The 16,815-nt window shown below is 38.6% G+C and overlaps 2 protein-coding genes across 2 annotated transcripts; one reads left to right on the top strand and one right to left on the bottom strand.

The window, feature by feature from the left end:
* Positions 1-755: 755 nt before the first annotated feature.
* Positions 756-2,376, bottom strand: LOC110791535 (probable BOI-related E3 ubiquitin-protein ligase 2). The gene is made up of 2 exons (XM_021996287.2): positions 1,631-2,376; positions 756-1,520 (listed from the first exon to the last, which is right to left on the bottom strand). Exons 1-2 carry the CDS (start codon positions 2,180-2,182, stop codon positions 933-935), a joined length of 1,140 nt encoding a protein of 379 aa, XP_021851979.2. The 5' UTR covers positions 2,183-2,376; the 3' UTR covers positions 756-932.
* A 7,440-nt stretch (positions 2,377-9,816) lies between these two features.
* On the top strand, positions 9,817-10,748 carry LOC130472195 (uncharacterized). Its single transcript, XM_056842693.1, has 3 exons — positions 9,817-9,921; positions 10,102-10,284; positions 10,581-10,748. The coding sequence occupies exons 1-3, from the start codon at positions 9,817-9,819 to the stop codon at positions 10,746-10,748; spliced, it is 456 nt and encodes a 151-aa protein (XP_056698671.1).
* Positions 10,749-16,815: the final 6,067 nt, after the last annotated feature.

The following is a 16,815-nucleotide window of genomic DNA, read 5'->3' as shown; positions in this document are numbered from 1 at the left end:
CCAATACATTGTCTCGAGAAAGGATCAAAACAACTAAGCTCAAGTCAAATACGGAGTACTCCGTATATGAAACCTTGGTAAAAAAAAAAAAAATCAAACATACTACTCCGTACTTCGGTACCTAATATTTTTTTCATTTGTCATTTTATTTCAGTCTCGTACTAAGCATTCTTATTCATTTAAGGTAACTTAAATTATCAGCATCGAGTCATTTAAGGTGACTAAAAGTGATTGTCAAACAGAGCATAAAGAGAAAGAAATATTGAGAGTTGATAATCATTTATTGTTGTACAATAACTTTTAAAGTTACCTTTAAGAACCAATAGAATTTAAGGAATCAATGTCAATTCATCAATACTTAAATTAACCAATGAGATTGCATGGTTTTATATTGATAAACAAATAAGATTACAAGTATAAAAAGAAAAGAAAATGAATGAGAATATCAAAAATATTTAAGTACGGAATTTTTTTTAAAAATGTAACAAAAAACGTCAAAAAGTTACATATACCCTTAGTCCCTTGGCTGTGATTGGGCTAACATAGGGTTATTTAAATATATGACAACAACCAATGAGAGCTTAGGGTAGATTACTATTTGATACACTGGGTAAATGTAGCAGATTACCAAACAGGCAAAGACCCTGCCAATGTACTAAAATTCTGTTCAATTGATTGTGATTTCCCCTCAACCACCTCTGATTTATCTGCAAAGATAGAGAAAATATTTACCAAAAGACTAAAAATACAGTAACTAGGATCAAAAATCAAAATGGCCATTTGTTCATTGTTTCACTTTTTTTTTCTTTTTCGAGTCAGACTTTCTCTGATCAAATCTGGACAAATTTTCGTTTCACTTTCTCCCTAAAAAAAGATTAAAAATTAAAAAAATATATTCAATTTTATCTTTTTTCTCCAACTATCTATCATCATCATGAAATGAGAGCTTCAATGCTTGCCATTTTAGCTGATTTACAAACAGGACAAGCATCAACTAAAGCTTCACATCCTTTGCAACAACACAGATGTCTGCATGGCAGTAATAAAACGCACGATTTCCCAGATTTGCAGACTTTGCATAAAACTTCCCCTGTTTTCCCTCTTTTTACCCTTGTTTCTGCAACAACCCCTGTTTCAACCCCTGTTTCGCCTTCTCTTCCTCTTTTTTTACTGTTAGCAACAAAATTATTACAGCAAGATTCTGCATCGTCAACCTCATTTGAAGAACATGATGATGATATTGAACCCTGTTGTTGATTTTGCTGTTCTTTGAGTTGCACTAATGTGTTGTTCAATGAATGTACCATTGCTTCATTTTCTGTTGCTAATCTTTGCCATTCTTGGTTTTCAATCTCCATTCTTTGTATGATTTCTTCCAAATCCATTGTTCTTTTTGCTGCTCTTGCAATCTCTTCATCTTTTTGATGCATTATTTGCGTTGCTTTTGCTTTTAATTCCCTCATTAGTGTTGCTAATTGCTGTTTCCTCTGTTCTTGTAATGCCATTTTTAGACGCTCATTCTGCAAAATTAAATCCAAAATAAAGATTAATTCACAAATCATAAATACCCCATTAAAATTAAAGAAAAGGTGTCTGAATGTCGATTTAACAACTAAAAATTGCAACCAACCTGTAAAGTAATGAATCTGTCAATCTCCTGCCTTTGTTTCTCAAGTTGATTGGAAAAACTTGGAGAAAAACTCATAGGTGGTATTTGATAATCACAACTGCCTCCACTCGTGGTTGTACTTGCGGTTGTTGTTGTAGTTGAGACGGTTGTGCAGTTTTTCGGGGATGACAAAAACACAAAACCGTCGTTGTTGTTGTTGCTAATATTATTATGATTGACAAAAGAGCTTCTTTGTTGTTGTTGTTGTTGATGATTTTGAATCTGTAGCAAATACTGTTGCTGAAGTTGTAACAAAGATTGTTGTTGTTGTTGTTGTTGCTGCTGTTGATATTGGTATTGCTGTTGTTGCTTTTGTTGTTGAAGATTAATAGTACTAATCTCATTAAACCCACAACCATTGACGAAGTTGTTGCTATTGGTGTTGATTTGGTTGTTCGCCGCCAAGAAAACCCAATCTTGTTGACACCCTCCTCCACCACCTCCGCCAGTAACACCACCACCAATCAACGGCAACCCAAAATTATCAGGGTACATCTGCGCTTGAATAGCCATTTCTTGCTTTCTTGAACCAGAAACTCAAACAACCCTTAAGAAAAACCAGAAGAAAATGCAAAAAAAAAAAAAAACAGAATTTCTCTCTCTCGAAATGGATTGTACGTTCTGAGAAAAGGCGTTTGTATGGTGACAAAGGAACACAACAATGAATGGAGAACAAAGCAAAGAAGAGGGGGGTGGGGAGTTATATTTATATATAGTCGTGTGAAGGTTACAGCATGGGAATAATATTAAATTAAATTATTATTATAATAAAGGAGAGTAAAGACGAGATTTGTTTTGTATTTTAAATTAGGAGGTAAAGTAACTAAAAAAGGAAACGAAAACCCTTAGGATTCTCCGATTCTGCCTATCTCTCTCCACCTTTTTTTTATTCTTATTCTTATTATTATTAATATATATTTTTTTGGTTAATTAAGGTAAAGCAATAAAGAGGGAACGTACGAAAGACATGCATATTTTATGACTAAATTATCGGGTCAGAGATTCAGAGGTTTGTTGAATGCCAATTTTCATTCAATTCCAAGTCAGGCCAATGCTTGATTCACCCTACGTTTTTTGTTCTTTTCCACCTCTTTAACAAAATATTTAATACGATTACAAAGTATAGAGTATAAATTTTACGAGTATTCGAATTTTAGTACGATTTAACAACGTATAAGTTACATGATATGTCTCCGTACTAATTTTACGTAACTACTACTTTAATATAAGGTTGAATTGCTAGATATTTAGACGGACTAATATAAGTATTTTCAATCTGAAAGGAAAAATCAATCAATAAAAAGGCATAGGAGTATATTTTCTATTATTATAAAAAATATTAAACTCCTTTATTAACAAATAATTTATACATAAAATTGAATCAGTGTATATCTTTTTCCATAATTTTGCCTTTTATTGTTATTGTTAGTAGGAAAGTGATAACCTAAAATGTGGTATATGATATGACTTTTTCCAAGAACGTTACCATGCAAGATATATTTGTGCACTTCTTTTTCATCAATAATTACGCGGTTTGCTTAATCAGGAAGATTAATCACTCAAAAAATGAGGAAGTTGGTTAATTAATCGAGATCCTACGTTTTTGTTTCGAAATTAAAAAAAGCAAAAAGTCAATATTTTGTAAAGGAAACAACTTTTAATTTCCTTGCATGGAAGTTTTACATAATGATAAATACTTCCACGAAATTGGATATTTTCACAAGTATAATAATTCACTGCCAGCTAAGTTTTCCACGTAATATAAAATTACCATAATCTGGATTATTATATTGTAATTAAGCACCAATAATTATAAGGTAAATATATAGTTTTTAAATCTGAAAAGGGAGCAGATTAGTTTTGCTAATGAAGATATAGGCAACTAATCAATCACAATTAGAAACAAACCAAAATTTGTGATTTCTTCTAAATTTGATTGGATCTAAATTGATATGTTATAGTTTATTTCACTCTAAATCTGGTCAAATTAATTGATTGGATCTTAGTAATTTTATGTATGTGTACGCTAATTACGTTCCTAATCTGGAGATTAGTATATGAATTAAACAAATCAAAAATGAAAAGGAAAACTTGCAATACAAGTTAGCTTTAACGTTTTTTGGATTAACCAGCAGGGATGGAAAATAGGAAGGATATAATTATTCAAAATCTAGTTCCACTTTTGGCGCCATGAGACGTTTTTAATTTTTATACTTGCATTGTTTTTATTCTTAATACTTAGCTTTTCAAAACCTAAAATAAGTATTAGCTAGGGAGTCAAAATACATAAATTGAACGTTATGTTTTTTTGTTGTTGTTGTTTTTGACGGGAAAAGAACAATATCATTAATAATCAACCATACGACATCTAGAATGATAAAAGAGATCTGCATACCACAGATTCAAAGAAAATACATCAATGTTACAATCAAACAATTACTATTCTGCATCCTAAAGCACATCCCGTACTCCCCTGCTTCTAGCTTGACGCGAGCAGTGATTTTCAATGTTTTCGCATCTTTCCAAGTAGAGTCATTCGCAATCTGCGCACGAATGTTTTAATTTTGGCCAATTAAAAATAAGATTTCATAATTATTTATTACAAAGTCGAGTTCCACGTAGATATTTAATTAGGTGCCACATAAATATTTTTATTAATTAATTACTAAATCAAACACTAATCAAATATTAGAGCGCCACGTAGGAAATCTAATGATTTTGACCAATGAAAATAAGATTTCGAAATTATTATAAATTTAAAAAGTCGAGTGCCACATAAATATTTTTATTAATTAATTACTAATACTACGTATATACAACTCCATCCAAAATCAAACACTTTAATAATTAAAAAATAAATCTAAAATGAAATTCAATTCAAAATCAAGCACTATTCTAATCTAATACGAAGTATATAAAATATAGCAGCTGGTATATATAACAGTTTTATTTTAATTAAACAATTTAATAGAATATGTGCATCGCACGGGTTAAAATCTAGTACGGAATACTAGCTTTAAACATTAGGAAAAAAAATTGTTAGCTTATGAATCTCATTAAATTCATTTCAATGTAAATTTTTGAAATATCAAATTTTTATAATTTACCTAATTAAGGATATTAATAGTTAAATAATGCATTGAAAACCGCACATAATGAAAATTTGATGAATATTATGGAACAGAATGAGTAATTAATTTGTTAGATTTTTTTTTAATGTGTAGCTCAAGCATATTGGTCTATATGCTGGTCATATTTTAATATTGTTGGGTTAGAACAACACGAAAAAATTATTTTCCAACGTTCATATATCTTCATCTTTGCACACTTTTCTTCTTCTTTACTTGATTTGTGATGCCTTCACACGAACTCTATATAAATAAAAGAAATGAGATAAATTTAATAAATTATAGCTCAAAATAAGATATTAAATTGTGATAGGAGAACTAAGTTATACGGTAAATATTGAGTAAAATGAGATCAAATTTTTATTTGATACGTAGTACAAGTTAGTACTCCGTATGTAGTAAGATAAATATTCGGTATAATGAGATAAAAAATTAATTTATTAGATAATAGATTTTAATATACTTCTAACATTAAATAAAGTGATTAACTTTCAATCTCGGACACTATTTCTAAAAGAAAATAAAAAACACAAGAAAAAAGAAGAGAAAATATGTGAAAAAACGGGATAATAGAAGAGATGAACCCCGATTAAAAAAACTCAACTATATTATAAATATACAAACTTTTCTATAAGGCGGTCTTACACAAAAGACCTCCTTGGTATCATATGAGTTAAGCAATGGAACCAATTAGTTAAGCACTTGAACTAATTAGTTAAGCACTGAAACCAATTAATTAAGCAAATGAATTAATTAGTTAAGCAATTGAATCAATTAATTAAGTAATGTAACCAATTAGTTAAGAAATTAAACCAATTAGTTAAGCAACAAAAGTGGTCTTTCCGGTGAGGCGGTCTTACACAAAAGTTGTCGTTATAAATAGTGTTTTGTTCGAACTATCATTAATTCATATAAAAAGTTAATCTAATATATTATACTTCCTATATAAATAAGGGGGAGTTTTTTTGGTGAGCATTTAGAGCGTCCACGTACGATTGTTCAGTCACTAATTATATTTAAATATTAGGAAATTTTGTCAGAAAGGACCTTTTATAATCAAAAAATTGTGACAAAGGACCTTTTAAAAAAAAAGTTGTGAGGTAGGACCTAAAATCAGAATTTTTGTTGTGAATAGGGACCAAGAACCATTTTCCGGTAGTCAAACCATATTCTCTGGCGTTGACCAGCACGTGCGTGGCACGTGCCCCATAAAAACGATTTTTTTTTTTAATTTTCCCCTCCAATTCCCCCTTACATGCCTACCGAAAATCTAAAATTAAAAATCCCTTTTCTCTCTCCTTCGTTGCTCTGTTCCTCGACATTGCCTTCTCATAGCTTCTCATCTTCTTCATCAATCCGTTGCATATTGCTTATGGAAAATAAAATTCATTGCTTCCCCTTGATTTTCGTTGCAATTCGTACCAGGTAAGAGTAAAATCCCTAATTGTTTTGGTCCAATTTCTCCAACTGCGTTAGTTTCGAAATTAGGGTTCATAAGCTAAATTTATTTTCAGGCCTTAATTGGTTGGTTTAGACCATACTAGAGGGTTGTTGGGCCCTTCGGAGGCGGCAACGACGGCAACTCGAGTGTTAATCCTCTTCAGGCCGGTGGTGTTGGTGGTTGCGTTTGTTTGAGTTACACGGTCTAGCAGGGTTGCAGATGGCTTTAGGCATTAGTGCAAGGTGGCCGGATTTTTTAGTTGAGTATGGGAGTTGAAGTATGGGAATGGGGTTTTTTGAATTTTGTTTAGGAAGTACCGAATTTTCTTTTTCCGGAAGCAAAGAGCAGGTAATGTCGAGGAAGAAGAAGCAACGAGGAGAGAGTTTTTTTTAAGGTTTTCTATAGGTACTTAGGGGGGAAATAATTAATAAGTCGTTTTTATGGGGCACATGCGACGCACGCGCTGGTCAACGCCGGAGAATGTGGTTTGACTATCGGAAAAGGGGTCTTGGTCCCTATTCACAACAAAAATTCTGATTTAGGTCTTACCTCACAACTTTTTTTTTTAAAAGGTCCTTTGTCACAATTTTTTGATTTTAAAAGGTCCTTTCTGACAAAAATTCCTAAATATTATGATTTAGAAATTTTAAAATACAGTTAATAATATTAAGAAAAGGAAAACTAAGTTTTTGAAAAAATAAGATTAAAGTGAGTATTTAAAAAATATAATATGATAAGTTTTTTTTTTTTTTTTTTATCATTTATGCAAAAGATAAAATCGGCTATATGTTAACAAAATTTCATATAAAATGTCAAATTTGATTCCTATATAAACTCATAGACATGATGCATGCATCGACTCCATTAAAAGAAACATAAATTAAACTGTGCAATGCATGGGCTTAAATCTAGTTGTGTTTTATTAGTATCACCTTTCTACCACTTCCTGGTTGGTTCAGTGGTGATTGGGGTGAATTTGGTAGGGATGGCCGCGTGTTCGATCCCACGCAACAACAATTGGGAGGGGATTGAAACCTATTCACCCAGAACTCCCCCCAAATCCGGATTAGCCCTAAAAAAAAGTTATCACCTCTCTTCTCTTGGTGGACTATCGGCTAATTAAAACTCGATCAATTATTTTGTGTCGTACAGAATAAAAAACAAATCGATCAACTATTTTATATCATATGGACCTATCAATTAGTTGTTCTATGCTTTCACCTTAATCCTCAAGTCTTATATGTGACTAGTCTTATATGCACGCGATGCGTGCGAATATAAAATAGCATCATTGATCCCTATACATTGTCAGGAGGTGGACCAACACATTTTTGCAACACAGGTAACCAGAGATTTCAGAATCTAATACCTTAACTGTTCTTTTTGTTCAGTCCAAGATTATAGCTTGTTGCATTAATACAGTCACATTACCCTTATCTTCAATACCACTTCACTATCTCCACCTTCATTTCCATCATACGTCAATGGGAGATATGCCCCACCGTGCCCTTTCCTCAACACAAGTGGTCCAACATTTTCAGGAACCTTGTCAACACTGCTAAATCAATACTGCACAATATCAACAACACAATGTACAAATAGAGCTTCCTAGCATATGAAGCGAAACATAGGAATTTCATATAATCATGTAGACAATTCATGAGCAGAGAGCTTAACTGCGAAAAACACAAACACACACAATCCATGCTCAAATAACATCATTAACTGCTGAAGCAATATTGCTTTCATAAATATCAACAGTATATTCCAAAAAAACAGAGTTCTAAGGACAAGATATAGAGTTGCAAATACCACTTAGCACGGGCAGAGAGTTTAAGTGCCATGGGTTGAGGTTCATGGCATGTCCCCTCCATTGCAACTTTTTGCAACCCATACAATTCCATCATTACATCATTACCCCCCTTGGACAATCGCCCTTCCTTGTCTTTACACTCCACAAAATTCAGAGCTCTCGCAAATTTATTTTCCAATCCTTCTCTCAACACCCTCCCAACCCTCCTCGTCACTTAAACCGCCCGCATACTCCCTATGAAACCCCCTACCACTAATCTCTCCTTTATACACATTGCTCAAATTTTCGACCGCCTTTTCATCATCAACAACTCCTTCACTGACCAAAACCACTCCAGTTCCATGACAATGTCTATCCTCAAATCCCACAATTGCTTCTTGTACATTATCAATTTACCTCAAAAACAGAACGATGCAATTTATGAAATAACTACGATGCAAAAACATAACGAAAATAATTGAGCATTTATAAATAAAATATACCTCAATTTTTCCGAATGAATTGAACGCTGAAATGTTTTGAATTCTAGAAGAACAATTACAAAAGTGAAAAAATAAAATTAGGGTTCCGAGATTCGAAGGTCAGCGGCGAAATTGGGGATGAGAATGAGAAATTTGGCAAAGTTTTGTAGCCACGCCGCTTTCCCACTCAAAGAATCAGAGTGCACCGAAATTTTGAAGGTGTTTGAGTGATTGACGAATTAGTTATGGTGGTTGAATGTTGAAGAACATGGGAGAGAGAGGGAAGAAGTTTGAGACTGGCATTCTTTTTTTTTTTGAACTGTAAGGAAGAAGGGTGGTTGGGTGAGGGTAAGGGGGCAAAAAACAAAAAAGGGCAAAAGAGTAAAAGGCAACTAACGACGACTTAACGTCCGTTAAGTGTAAGGGTAGTTTGGGTATTATATTAAAGGTGAGGGGCATTTGGTGAATTTCTGAAAGTTGAGGGGCATTTGGTGAATTTCGTGAAAATTGAGGGTTATTTCATGAAAAATCCGTTTTATAAATCCTATTTGAATAGTACTCTTTGTCATTTTTTGTAGTAGTGTTATTTGACTGAATCTAGATTATCTTGTGCAGTGAGCGTGGCAAAAAATAATTAAATATACTAAAAAGATAGTGTCTTTTCAAAAGATTTAATACAAACAATGCGGGTGGGAAGAATCAATTTAACTGAATTATTCATGCAACTAAATGCAACTAAATAAACCTAATATAGTGAGACCAGTTGCGGATCCAACTAAGGGCTAGGGGGGGCACGTGCCACCCCCCGGGAAAAAAACTGAAATTTTAAAGAATTGAAGTTGTCAAAGGTATGTGTTAGGGGGGAAAATACCCTCTTGGTGACGTGGTCGTATGTGGCAAGCAAAGCCTACGTGGCTGCCAGCAAGGCGTATGGTAGCACCTTTCAGACTCGCCCTCAACGGATGGGATCAGTGTAACGGTTGCAAACCGTTGATGGAGCCAACCTTCATTACGCATTTATTATTCAATTATGTGCAATTAAGCACATACCTTACATTCTTATTATGGGAGCCTATAAAATGGCTCAAATATGTCAGTTTGTATACACGAATACTTAGCAATAACAATACTCTCATTCCATGCCCTTACAACTTGCTCTCGTTACTCTAAATTATCTTGCTCAATCCATTGTTAGCACCATCATCAAGGCAAGTTCGTCCCTAAGTAGAATTTACCCAAAATAATTTGGCGCCCACCGTGGGGCTGACAATCAAAAGCAGCTTGATAATACCATTCCAATCACCATGGTCGGAAATGCTACCTCATCCGACGATATCACTCGTCGCTTTGAGGCCATGGAGCAGCGCATCAGCATCCTCCAAAAGGAAAACGAAGCGTTACACTCCCAGGTCAGATCCACTGCCTCCATCGCCACCGGGTCGAGGTTCCAGTATCGGCGAGACACCTCCGGCCTGAACCGCCGTTTAGATCTCGACGCTGCTCCGGACCATCCCCTTCATGTACCCTTTGGCGAGCCAGGAGGCCCAATCCTCGAACATATCCTCTAGTTCGACCCACTGCCAATTCAGCCCCGCTCTAACCCGAGTTGGCTTCTCCCACCTCCAACTCAACCATCTTCTGCAGGTACATCGGTGGCCGCCGTCGCTACCACAGCTGCCCGGGTCGCCCCATCTCAGGTCGGCATGACGACATCCACCATGATGTCGGCTCCCGCCTCCAATCCGGTGTCTCGTCCGTTACTGCCCCCAATGGTAACCATGTCGATGCCCCTACCCGGCACAAGGACCGACACCGGCAGCTCAAATGCCATGGGATCAACTCTTCTCTCAGCAAGTCATTCAGCCTGTCGTCAACCTAGTCACTTCAGCACCAGGAGCGCCCCCCCAGTTGATGGCGGTCCCTTTAGCTAGTCAGGCGCCACAAGCAGTGTTCTCGAACACCCTAATGCGCCCAGACTCTTCTCGAAACTATTACCCATACACTCCTCTTAACAGATCAGTCGTTCCAGTTAGTCACGGTTTCGTAACTCCTTTCCCTTATGTTGCAGGTACCCATGCTACCCAAGGGACGCCCCTTACATACAACAAGTGGTGCCGCAGTTCACTCCCCACCAACCTCACAGCATATACCCGCAAAACACTTATTACCAACACCTCCAAGCCGGCCTCCTCGAAACATTCAGTCCCCTCGTCCCAGTGCTCAACAGCATATGTGAAAACACTAATCATCAACTCCAACAAATTATGACCATGATAAACAAAATCTCAGGAGTACCAACACGAATCAAAGAAGTCAGCCTAGACAATTATGCTGACTCACCATATGCCGACCCAAACGATGCAATCGACATCCCGAAGCGATTCAGCCCACCCAATATGCCCATGTATGACGGAACGACCGATCCAAGGGAGCATCTCTTGACGTACAAGCAGCGAATGATGACTATCCCAGTTCCCAAGCATATGAGGGAAGCTAGCCTTTGCAAAGGGTTCGGTTCGATATTGATTGGACCCGCCATGAAGTGGTTAACTAGCCTGCCAAACGGATGCATCACCTCTTTCGCTCATCTCGACAACATGTTTAATCAGCAGTTCGCTAGCAGCAGGTGCTCGGAGAAGCAGATGAGCGACCTGTACCATGTGGTCCAACGTCCTGACGAACCTTTGAAGGACTACATAGCTCGGTTCATCAGGGAGAAGGTAACTGTACCTGAATGTGACGTCCCGACAGCAATCGAAGCTTTCAGACAAGGATTGTACGGCAAAGCCGATCTTTGGAGGGATCAAATACCCCTGCAAGACATTTGAGGACGCTCAAGCCAAAGCAATGGCCCAAGTCAGGTTGGGAAGAAACTCTCTATTCCCGGAAAAGAGCTAATGACTACACGAAGACGGAAAGACGATTTCCCTACCCCAAGAGAAACAGTGATCGTCCTGCCCCTTATTCACGACCTCAACATGTAGCAGTGGTGGAAGATGACGACGACTCCGACTGGAAGAATAGCCCGGACCTGCCTCCAAGGATTAACGAGTATTCTTTTTGTGTTGACACTGTAGGTCTGATGAACCACCTCTCGAAGATGGGGAAAGCGGTACAGTGGCCACCGAAGTACAGCAAACCCGAATCAAAGAAGGATCCCTCAAAATGGTGTGATTTCCATGCCGACATCGGTCACACCACCAACGACTGCGTTGGATTAAGGAGAGAAGTAGCCTACCTGTTGAAGAACGGATACCTCAAAGACGTCATGTCAGACAAAGCCCGTGGCGTCGTCAACAAAGACAACTCTATTTCTCCATCTCGACCTCCTCCACCTCCTCCTCATACTAAAACTTTAAATTTTATTGCTGGAGGTTCTGACATTTGTGGTTTGACTTATTCTGCAGCGAAGAGGCATGCTCGAGAGAATGAGATAGACAGACCGACCCGATCCGTAACCGCGAAGTATCTAACCCCTATATCTTTTGATGAATCTGATGCAGGGGACATCTCGGACAAAAATCACGATGGCTTGGTAATATCCATTCCTGTCGGAAACTGCATGATCAAGCGAGTCCTAGTCGACAACGGCAGCTCAACTAATGTGATGATGCTCGACGCCCTCAAGGAGATGGGGCTCAACCCGGATACAGATGTCGTCAAAAAATCCACCGTGCTGATAGGATTTAGCGGCGAGGCAAAGACCACCTTCGGAGAAGTCACCTTACCCGTTTACGCTCAAGGAATCAACCAACAGGTAAAATTTTGTGTTATTGATTGCCCTTCATCTTACAACATTATCTTGGGCAGGACCTAGATCCACGACATGAAGGCCATCCCCTCGACATACCATCAAACTATCCAATTCCCAACTCGATGGGGGGGTTCAAGAAATCAAAGGAGATCAACAAGAATCCAAGGAATGTTACAAGGCAGATCTAAAGCCCTCAGCCACCAATAAATCCTCATTATAGCAACTACAGTCCAGTTCCGACCCAGCAGGCTACAAAGAGCCCAAGTCCGAGCAGCTTGACGAAGTCATCTTAGATCCTGCGAAACCAGAACAAGTCGTTTTTATTGGATGCGACGTGCCCAACGACATCAGGTCGGAACTCATCACATTTCTCAAAGCCAACGCAGATTGCTTCGCATGGTCCCACGAAGATATGCCATGCATTAGTCCAGACGTCATCACTCACAAACTGAGTGTTGACCCACATCACAAGCCCGTTAAACAGAAACGGCGGAAGTTCGCTCCAGAGCTCAACCAAATCATCAACGACGAAGTTCAGCAACTATTGGATACCGGAAAAATCAGAAAAGTCAAATATCCAGATTGGTTGGCCAATGTCGTCGTAGTCAGAAAGAAGAACGGGAAATGGCGTGTTTGCATAGACTTCACCGACATCAACAAGGCATGCCCCAAGGATTCCTTTCCCTTACCTAGGGGTGTTCAAAAATACCCGACCCGAATTACCCGACCCGTTGACCCGCTGACCCAGCAGAAATAATCCGGGTATTTTTCTGTTTTTTGTAAAATAAATGGGCCGGGTACCTGACCCGGGAAAATAAACACGTTTTTGGGTCGGGGCATGGGCCGTTTTTTTAGGAAATCGGGTACCCGGCACCCGTTAAAAAATAAAACAAAATTTTAAGTGAACGATAGGGTTTACATGTCTAGCAACCATCATTCTCCCTCTCTCCAAATTCTACTTGGATCTCCCTCACTCACAAATCTACTGTAGAAATTTACCTTCATTCTCATTCACAAATTCAATCTCACTCATACACTGGCTCCATTGCGGCCTCTAAATCAGTCTACCACTCTAAATACTTCACTGCACAATCACTTTTCTGGCCCGACCATTCAAGGAAATAGCAAGATTGAAGCTCCTTGCTTAGGTTTGTTGATTTCTATATGTTGTTGGGATGTTTAATCGATTTAATTGCTTAATTAGTCGATTTAATCGCAAACATCAAAGTGACTAGACTGTACGGTTGATTTAATTTCTCCATTTGTTGGTTTATTGAAGTAGATCTTGCGCCAAAACAAAGGTTATTGGAGTTAGGGGTAATTGATTTACTCCAATATTGTTCACTTGTTGACTGATACTCTATTTCGTTGCCTTTTGCTACTCTTATTTGATTTGTTGACTGATTGTTCTTCTACTCTTGTTTAATTTCGTTATTGAAATGGAACCATCTATCCATATAATAAACGGGTGAATTCTAAAAACTTGGATTATACTATTTTGAAGGTTCTAGCTTTCTAGGTACTATGTCTCTCCCTTTTGCGTAAAAAAAAAGCAATTAATTTTTTTTTTGTTAAAGAAGGTTTATAAGTCCGGGTACCCTGTGACCCGACCCGGGATAATCGGGTACCCGATAACCGGGTACCCGGTTTTAGCGGGTCGGGTCACGGGCCGACTTTTCTACTACCCGCAAATTTGGGTACCGGCATTTTCGGATACCCGATTAGCCGGGTACCCGCTAATGAACACCCCTACCCTTACCCCACATCGACGCCATGGTTGATGCTACTGCAGGGCATGAAATGCTCACATTTATGGACGCATTCAGTGGGTATAACCAGATTCTAATGCACCCGGAAGATCAGGAGAAAACCGCCTTCATCACGAAGCGAGGAACTTATTGTTACAAAGTCATGCCATTCGGATTAAGAAACGCTGGTGCCAGCTAACAACGCCTAGTTAACAAAATGTTCAGAAAACAGTTAGGCGACACGATGGAAGTCTACATCGACGACATGTTGGTAAAATCTAAGAAAGCCTCAGATCACATCTCACATCTCCAACAAGCCTTCGACGTACTACGAGAATACATCATGAAGCTTAACCCCACCAAGTGTTCATTCGGAGTCTCCTCTTGGAAGTTCTTAGGCTACATGGTTACTCAAAGAGGCATCGAAGCCAGTCCTGACCAGATCCGTGCGATCATCAATCTACAATCACCTCGAAATCAAAAGGACGTACAAAAGTTGAGTTGCTGCTCTCAACCGCTTCATCTCCAGGTCACCCTTAGGAAGAACGAGAAGTTCAGTTGGACCGATCGACATGAAGTTGCACTACAACAACTCAAGCAGTACCTGTCGAACCCTCCGCTACTGTCCAAGCCAAAAGCCAATGAAGAACTATAAATATATATCGCAGTCACGGAGTCGACCATCAGTGCAGTACTTGTACGAGAAGAAGACGGTAGACAGTTACCTGTTTACTACACCAGTAAGTCTCTCCTTAGCGCCGAAACGAGGTACTCCCATCTTGAAAAACTTGTCCTTGCATTAGTTGTTGCTTCCATTAAATTACGCCCTTACTTCGAATGTCATCCTATAACTGTTAGAACTAACTATCCCATGAAGTCAATCATGAGGAAACCCGAGTTATCTGGCAGGATGACAAAATGGGAAATACAATTAGGTTGTCACGATATTAGGTAAGAACCTCGCACAACCATCAAGTCGCAAGCTCTAGCATATTTTGTGGCTGACTTCAGCCCAAGCCTCCAACACGAAGTCGACCAAGAAATCAACATACTAACCGATGGTGGACTCTCATCGACATGGACTCTGCATACTGATGGATCCTCCGACATACGGGGGACAGGCCTGGGCATTCTGCTAAAGTATCCGCCGACTCGAGGTACGTTGTGATTCATTATTGATTATCAGTCAGATTAACGGTTCGTATGCAGCAAAGGACTCAAAGATGCAGGCTTACTTGGAAATAGCGAAAAGGCTCGTCAACAAGTTCGACTCATGCACCCTACAACAAATACCAAGAGATCAGAACACCCAGGCTGATGCCTTAGCCAACCTTGGCTCAAATATCAAACCCAAGCTCACCTCCATTCCCATAGTCCACTTAATGTACCCAGCCATCACCAAAGATATCCTGTTAGGTTATGATACATATGACATTTACATAAATCATGCGGAAACAACCATTAACCCAGGAAACATATTATTTACACATAATCATTTAGCATAGTTTAGATGCATACTCTTTGTTGCGTGCCTTCCCTAGCTGCGCCCGAACCGAACAAGAACAAGTCTTTTAGGACTCCAAGTGTCGTCCCTCCGTAGAAAGTCCACAGCACGTCCGGATCCGCCTTAAGATTGACCAACTAGAATCGCCCTTAAGGTACTCAGAAAATTCGGCACTTTTGGGGCAAGATGGGTTTTAATTTTCTCTCAAAAAACTCACTTTTGAATACTTTGAAACTTGTATATAAATTATGACCCCTAGGCCTTTATTTATAGAGTTATGGAAAAGGAATCGTAATCCTAGTAGGATGCGAATTAATTGGAATTAGAATTCTACATGAATTCTACTTAATCAATTTATCCAATAGGAATAGACATTTAATCATACACTGACTCTTGCAGATTCAGGAATCTCGCATGAGCTCAAACTCACACACACACGGCAGCCACAAGGGCTGCCCACGTATGCGAGCAGCAGCCCACGCAGCGCGGCCCACGCATGCGCGGCCTTGTGCGCGCTGGGCTGTGGCGTGCGTGCTTGCTGGGCGATGGCCTGGCTTCGTGCTGGGCCTTCGTCCGGCAGGCCTCGTCCGATGCTAATTCGTACGATACGCTTCCGATTAAATTTCCATTTCCGGAATCTATTTCCGATACGAACAATATTTAATATTTCCGATTCCGGAATTAATTTCCGTTTCGAACAAATATTTAATATTTCCGTTTCCGGAATTATTTTCCGATTCCGGTAATATTTCCGATTCTGACAATATTTCCGTTTCCGGCAATATTTCCGATTCTGGTAATATTTCCATTTCCAACAATATTTTCCGATACGTACCATGTTTCCGTTTCCGGCAACATCTACGACTTGGATAATATTCATATTTCCGATACGATCCATATTTCCGTTTCCGGCAATATCATCGTTTCCGGAGTATTCATTTCTTGCCTGTGACGATCTTAGCTCCCACTGAAACCAAGATCCGTCGGTTCCGAATATTCATAGATGGAGTATTTAATGCCATTAAATACTTGATCCGTTTACGTACTATTTGTGTGACCCTACGGGTTCAGTCAAGAGTAAGCTGTGGATTAATATCATTAATTCCACTTGAACTGAAGCGGCCTCTAGCTAGGCATTCAGCTCACTTGATCTCACTGAATTATTAACTTGTTAATTAATACTGAACCGCATTTATTAGACTTAACATAGAATGCATACTTGGACCAAGGGCATTATTTCCTTCAGTCTCCCACTTGTCCTTAGGGACAAGTGTGCATTTCCTAATTCCTTTGTCGC

This window comes from Spinacia oleracea, chromosome 4, assembly GCF_020520425.1.
Source record: "Spinacia oleracea cultivar Varoflay chromosome 4, BTI_SOV_V1, whole genome shotgun sequence".
NCBI classification, from domain to species: Eukaryota; Viridiplantae; Streptophyta; class Magnoliopsida; order Caryophyllales; family Amaranthaceae; genus Spinacia; species Spinacia oleracea.
Note: the sequence above shows the minus strand (reverse complement) of the source record. Positions and strands in the feature narration are given on the sequence as shown.

Excerpts from the sequence above, each read along its gene's own strand:
- LOC110791535 (XM_021996287.2), bottom strand. The coding sequence starts at position 2,182 with ATGGCTATTCAAGCGCAGATGTACCCTGATAATTTTGGGTTGCCGTTG. Across the intron at positions 1,521-1,630 it reads ACAGATTCATTACTTTACAG|AATGAGCGTCTAAAAATGGC; the intron begins GTTGGTTGCAAT and ends TTAATTTTGCAG.
- LOC130472195 (XM_056842693.1), top strand. The coding sequence starts at position 9,817 with ATGGTCGGAAATGCTACCTCATCCGACGATATCACTCGTCGCTTTGAG. Across the intron at positions 9,922-10,101 it reads ACGAAGCGTTACACTCCCAG|CCCCGCTCTAACCCGAGTTG; the intron begins GTCAGATCCACT and ends CTGCCAATTCAG. Across the intron at positions 10,285-10,580 it reads GTCCGTTACTGCCCCCAATG|GTACCCATGCTACCCAAGGG; the intron begins GTAACCATGTCG and ends CTTATGTTGCAG.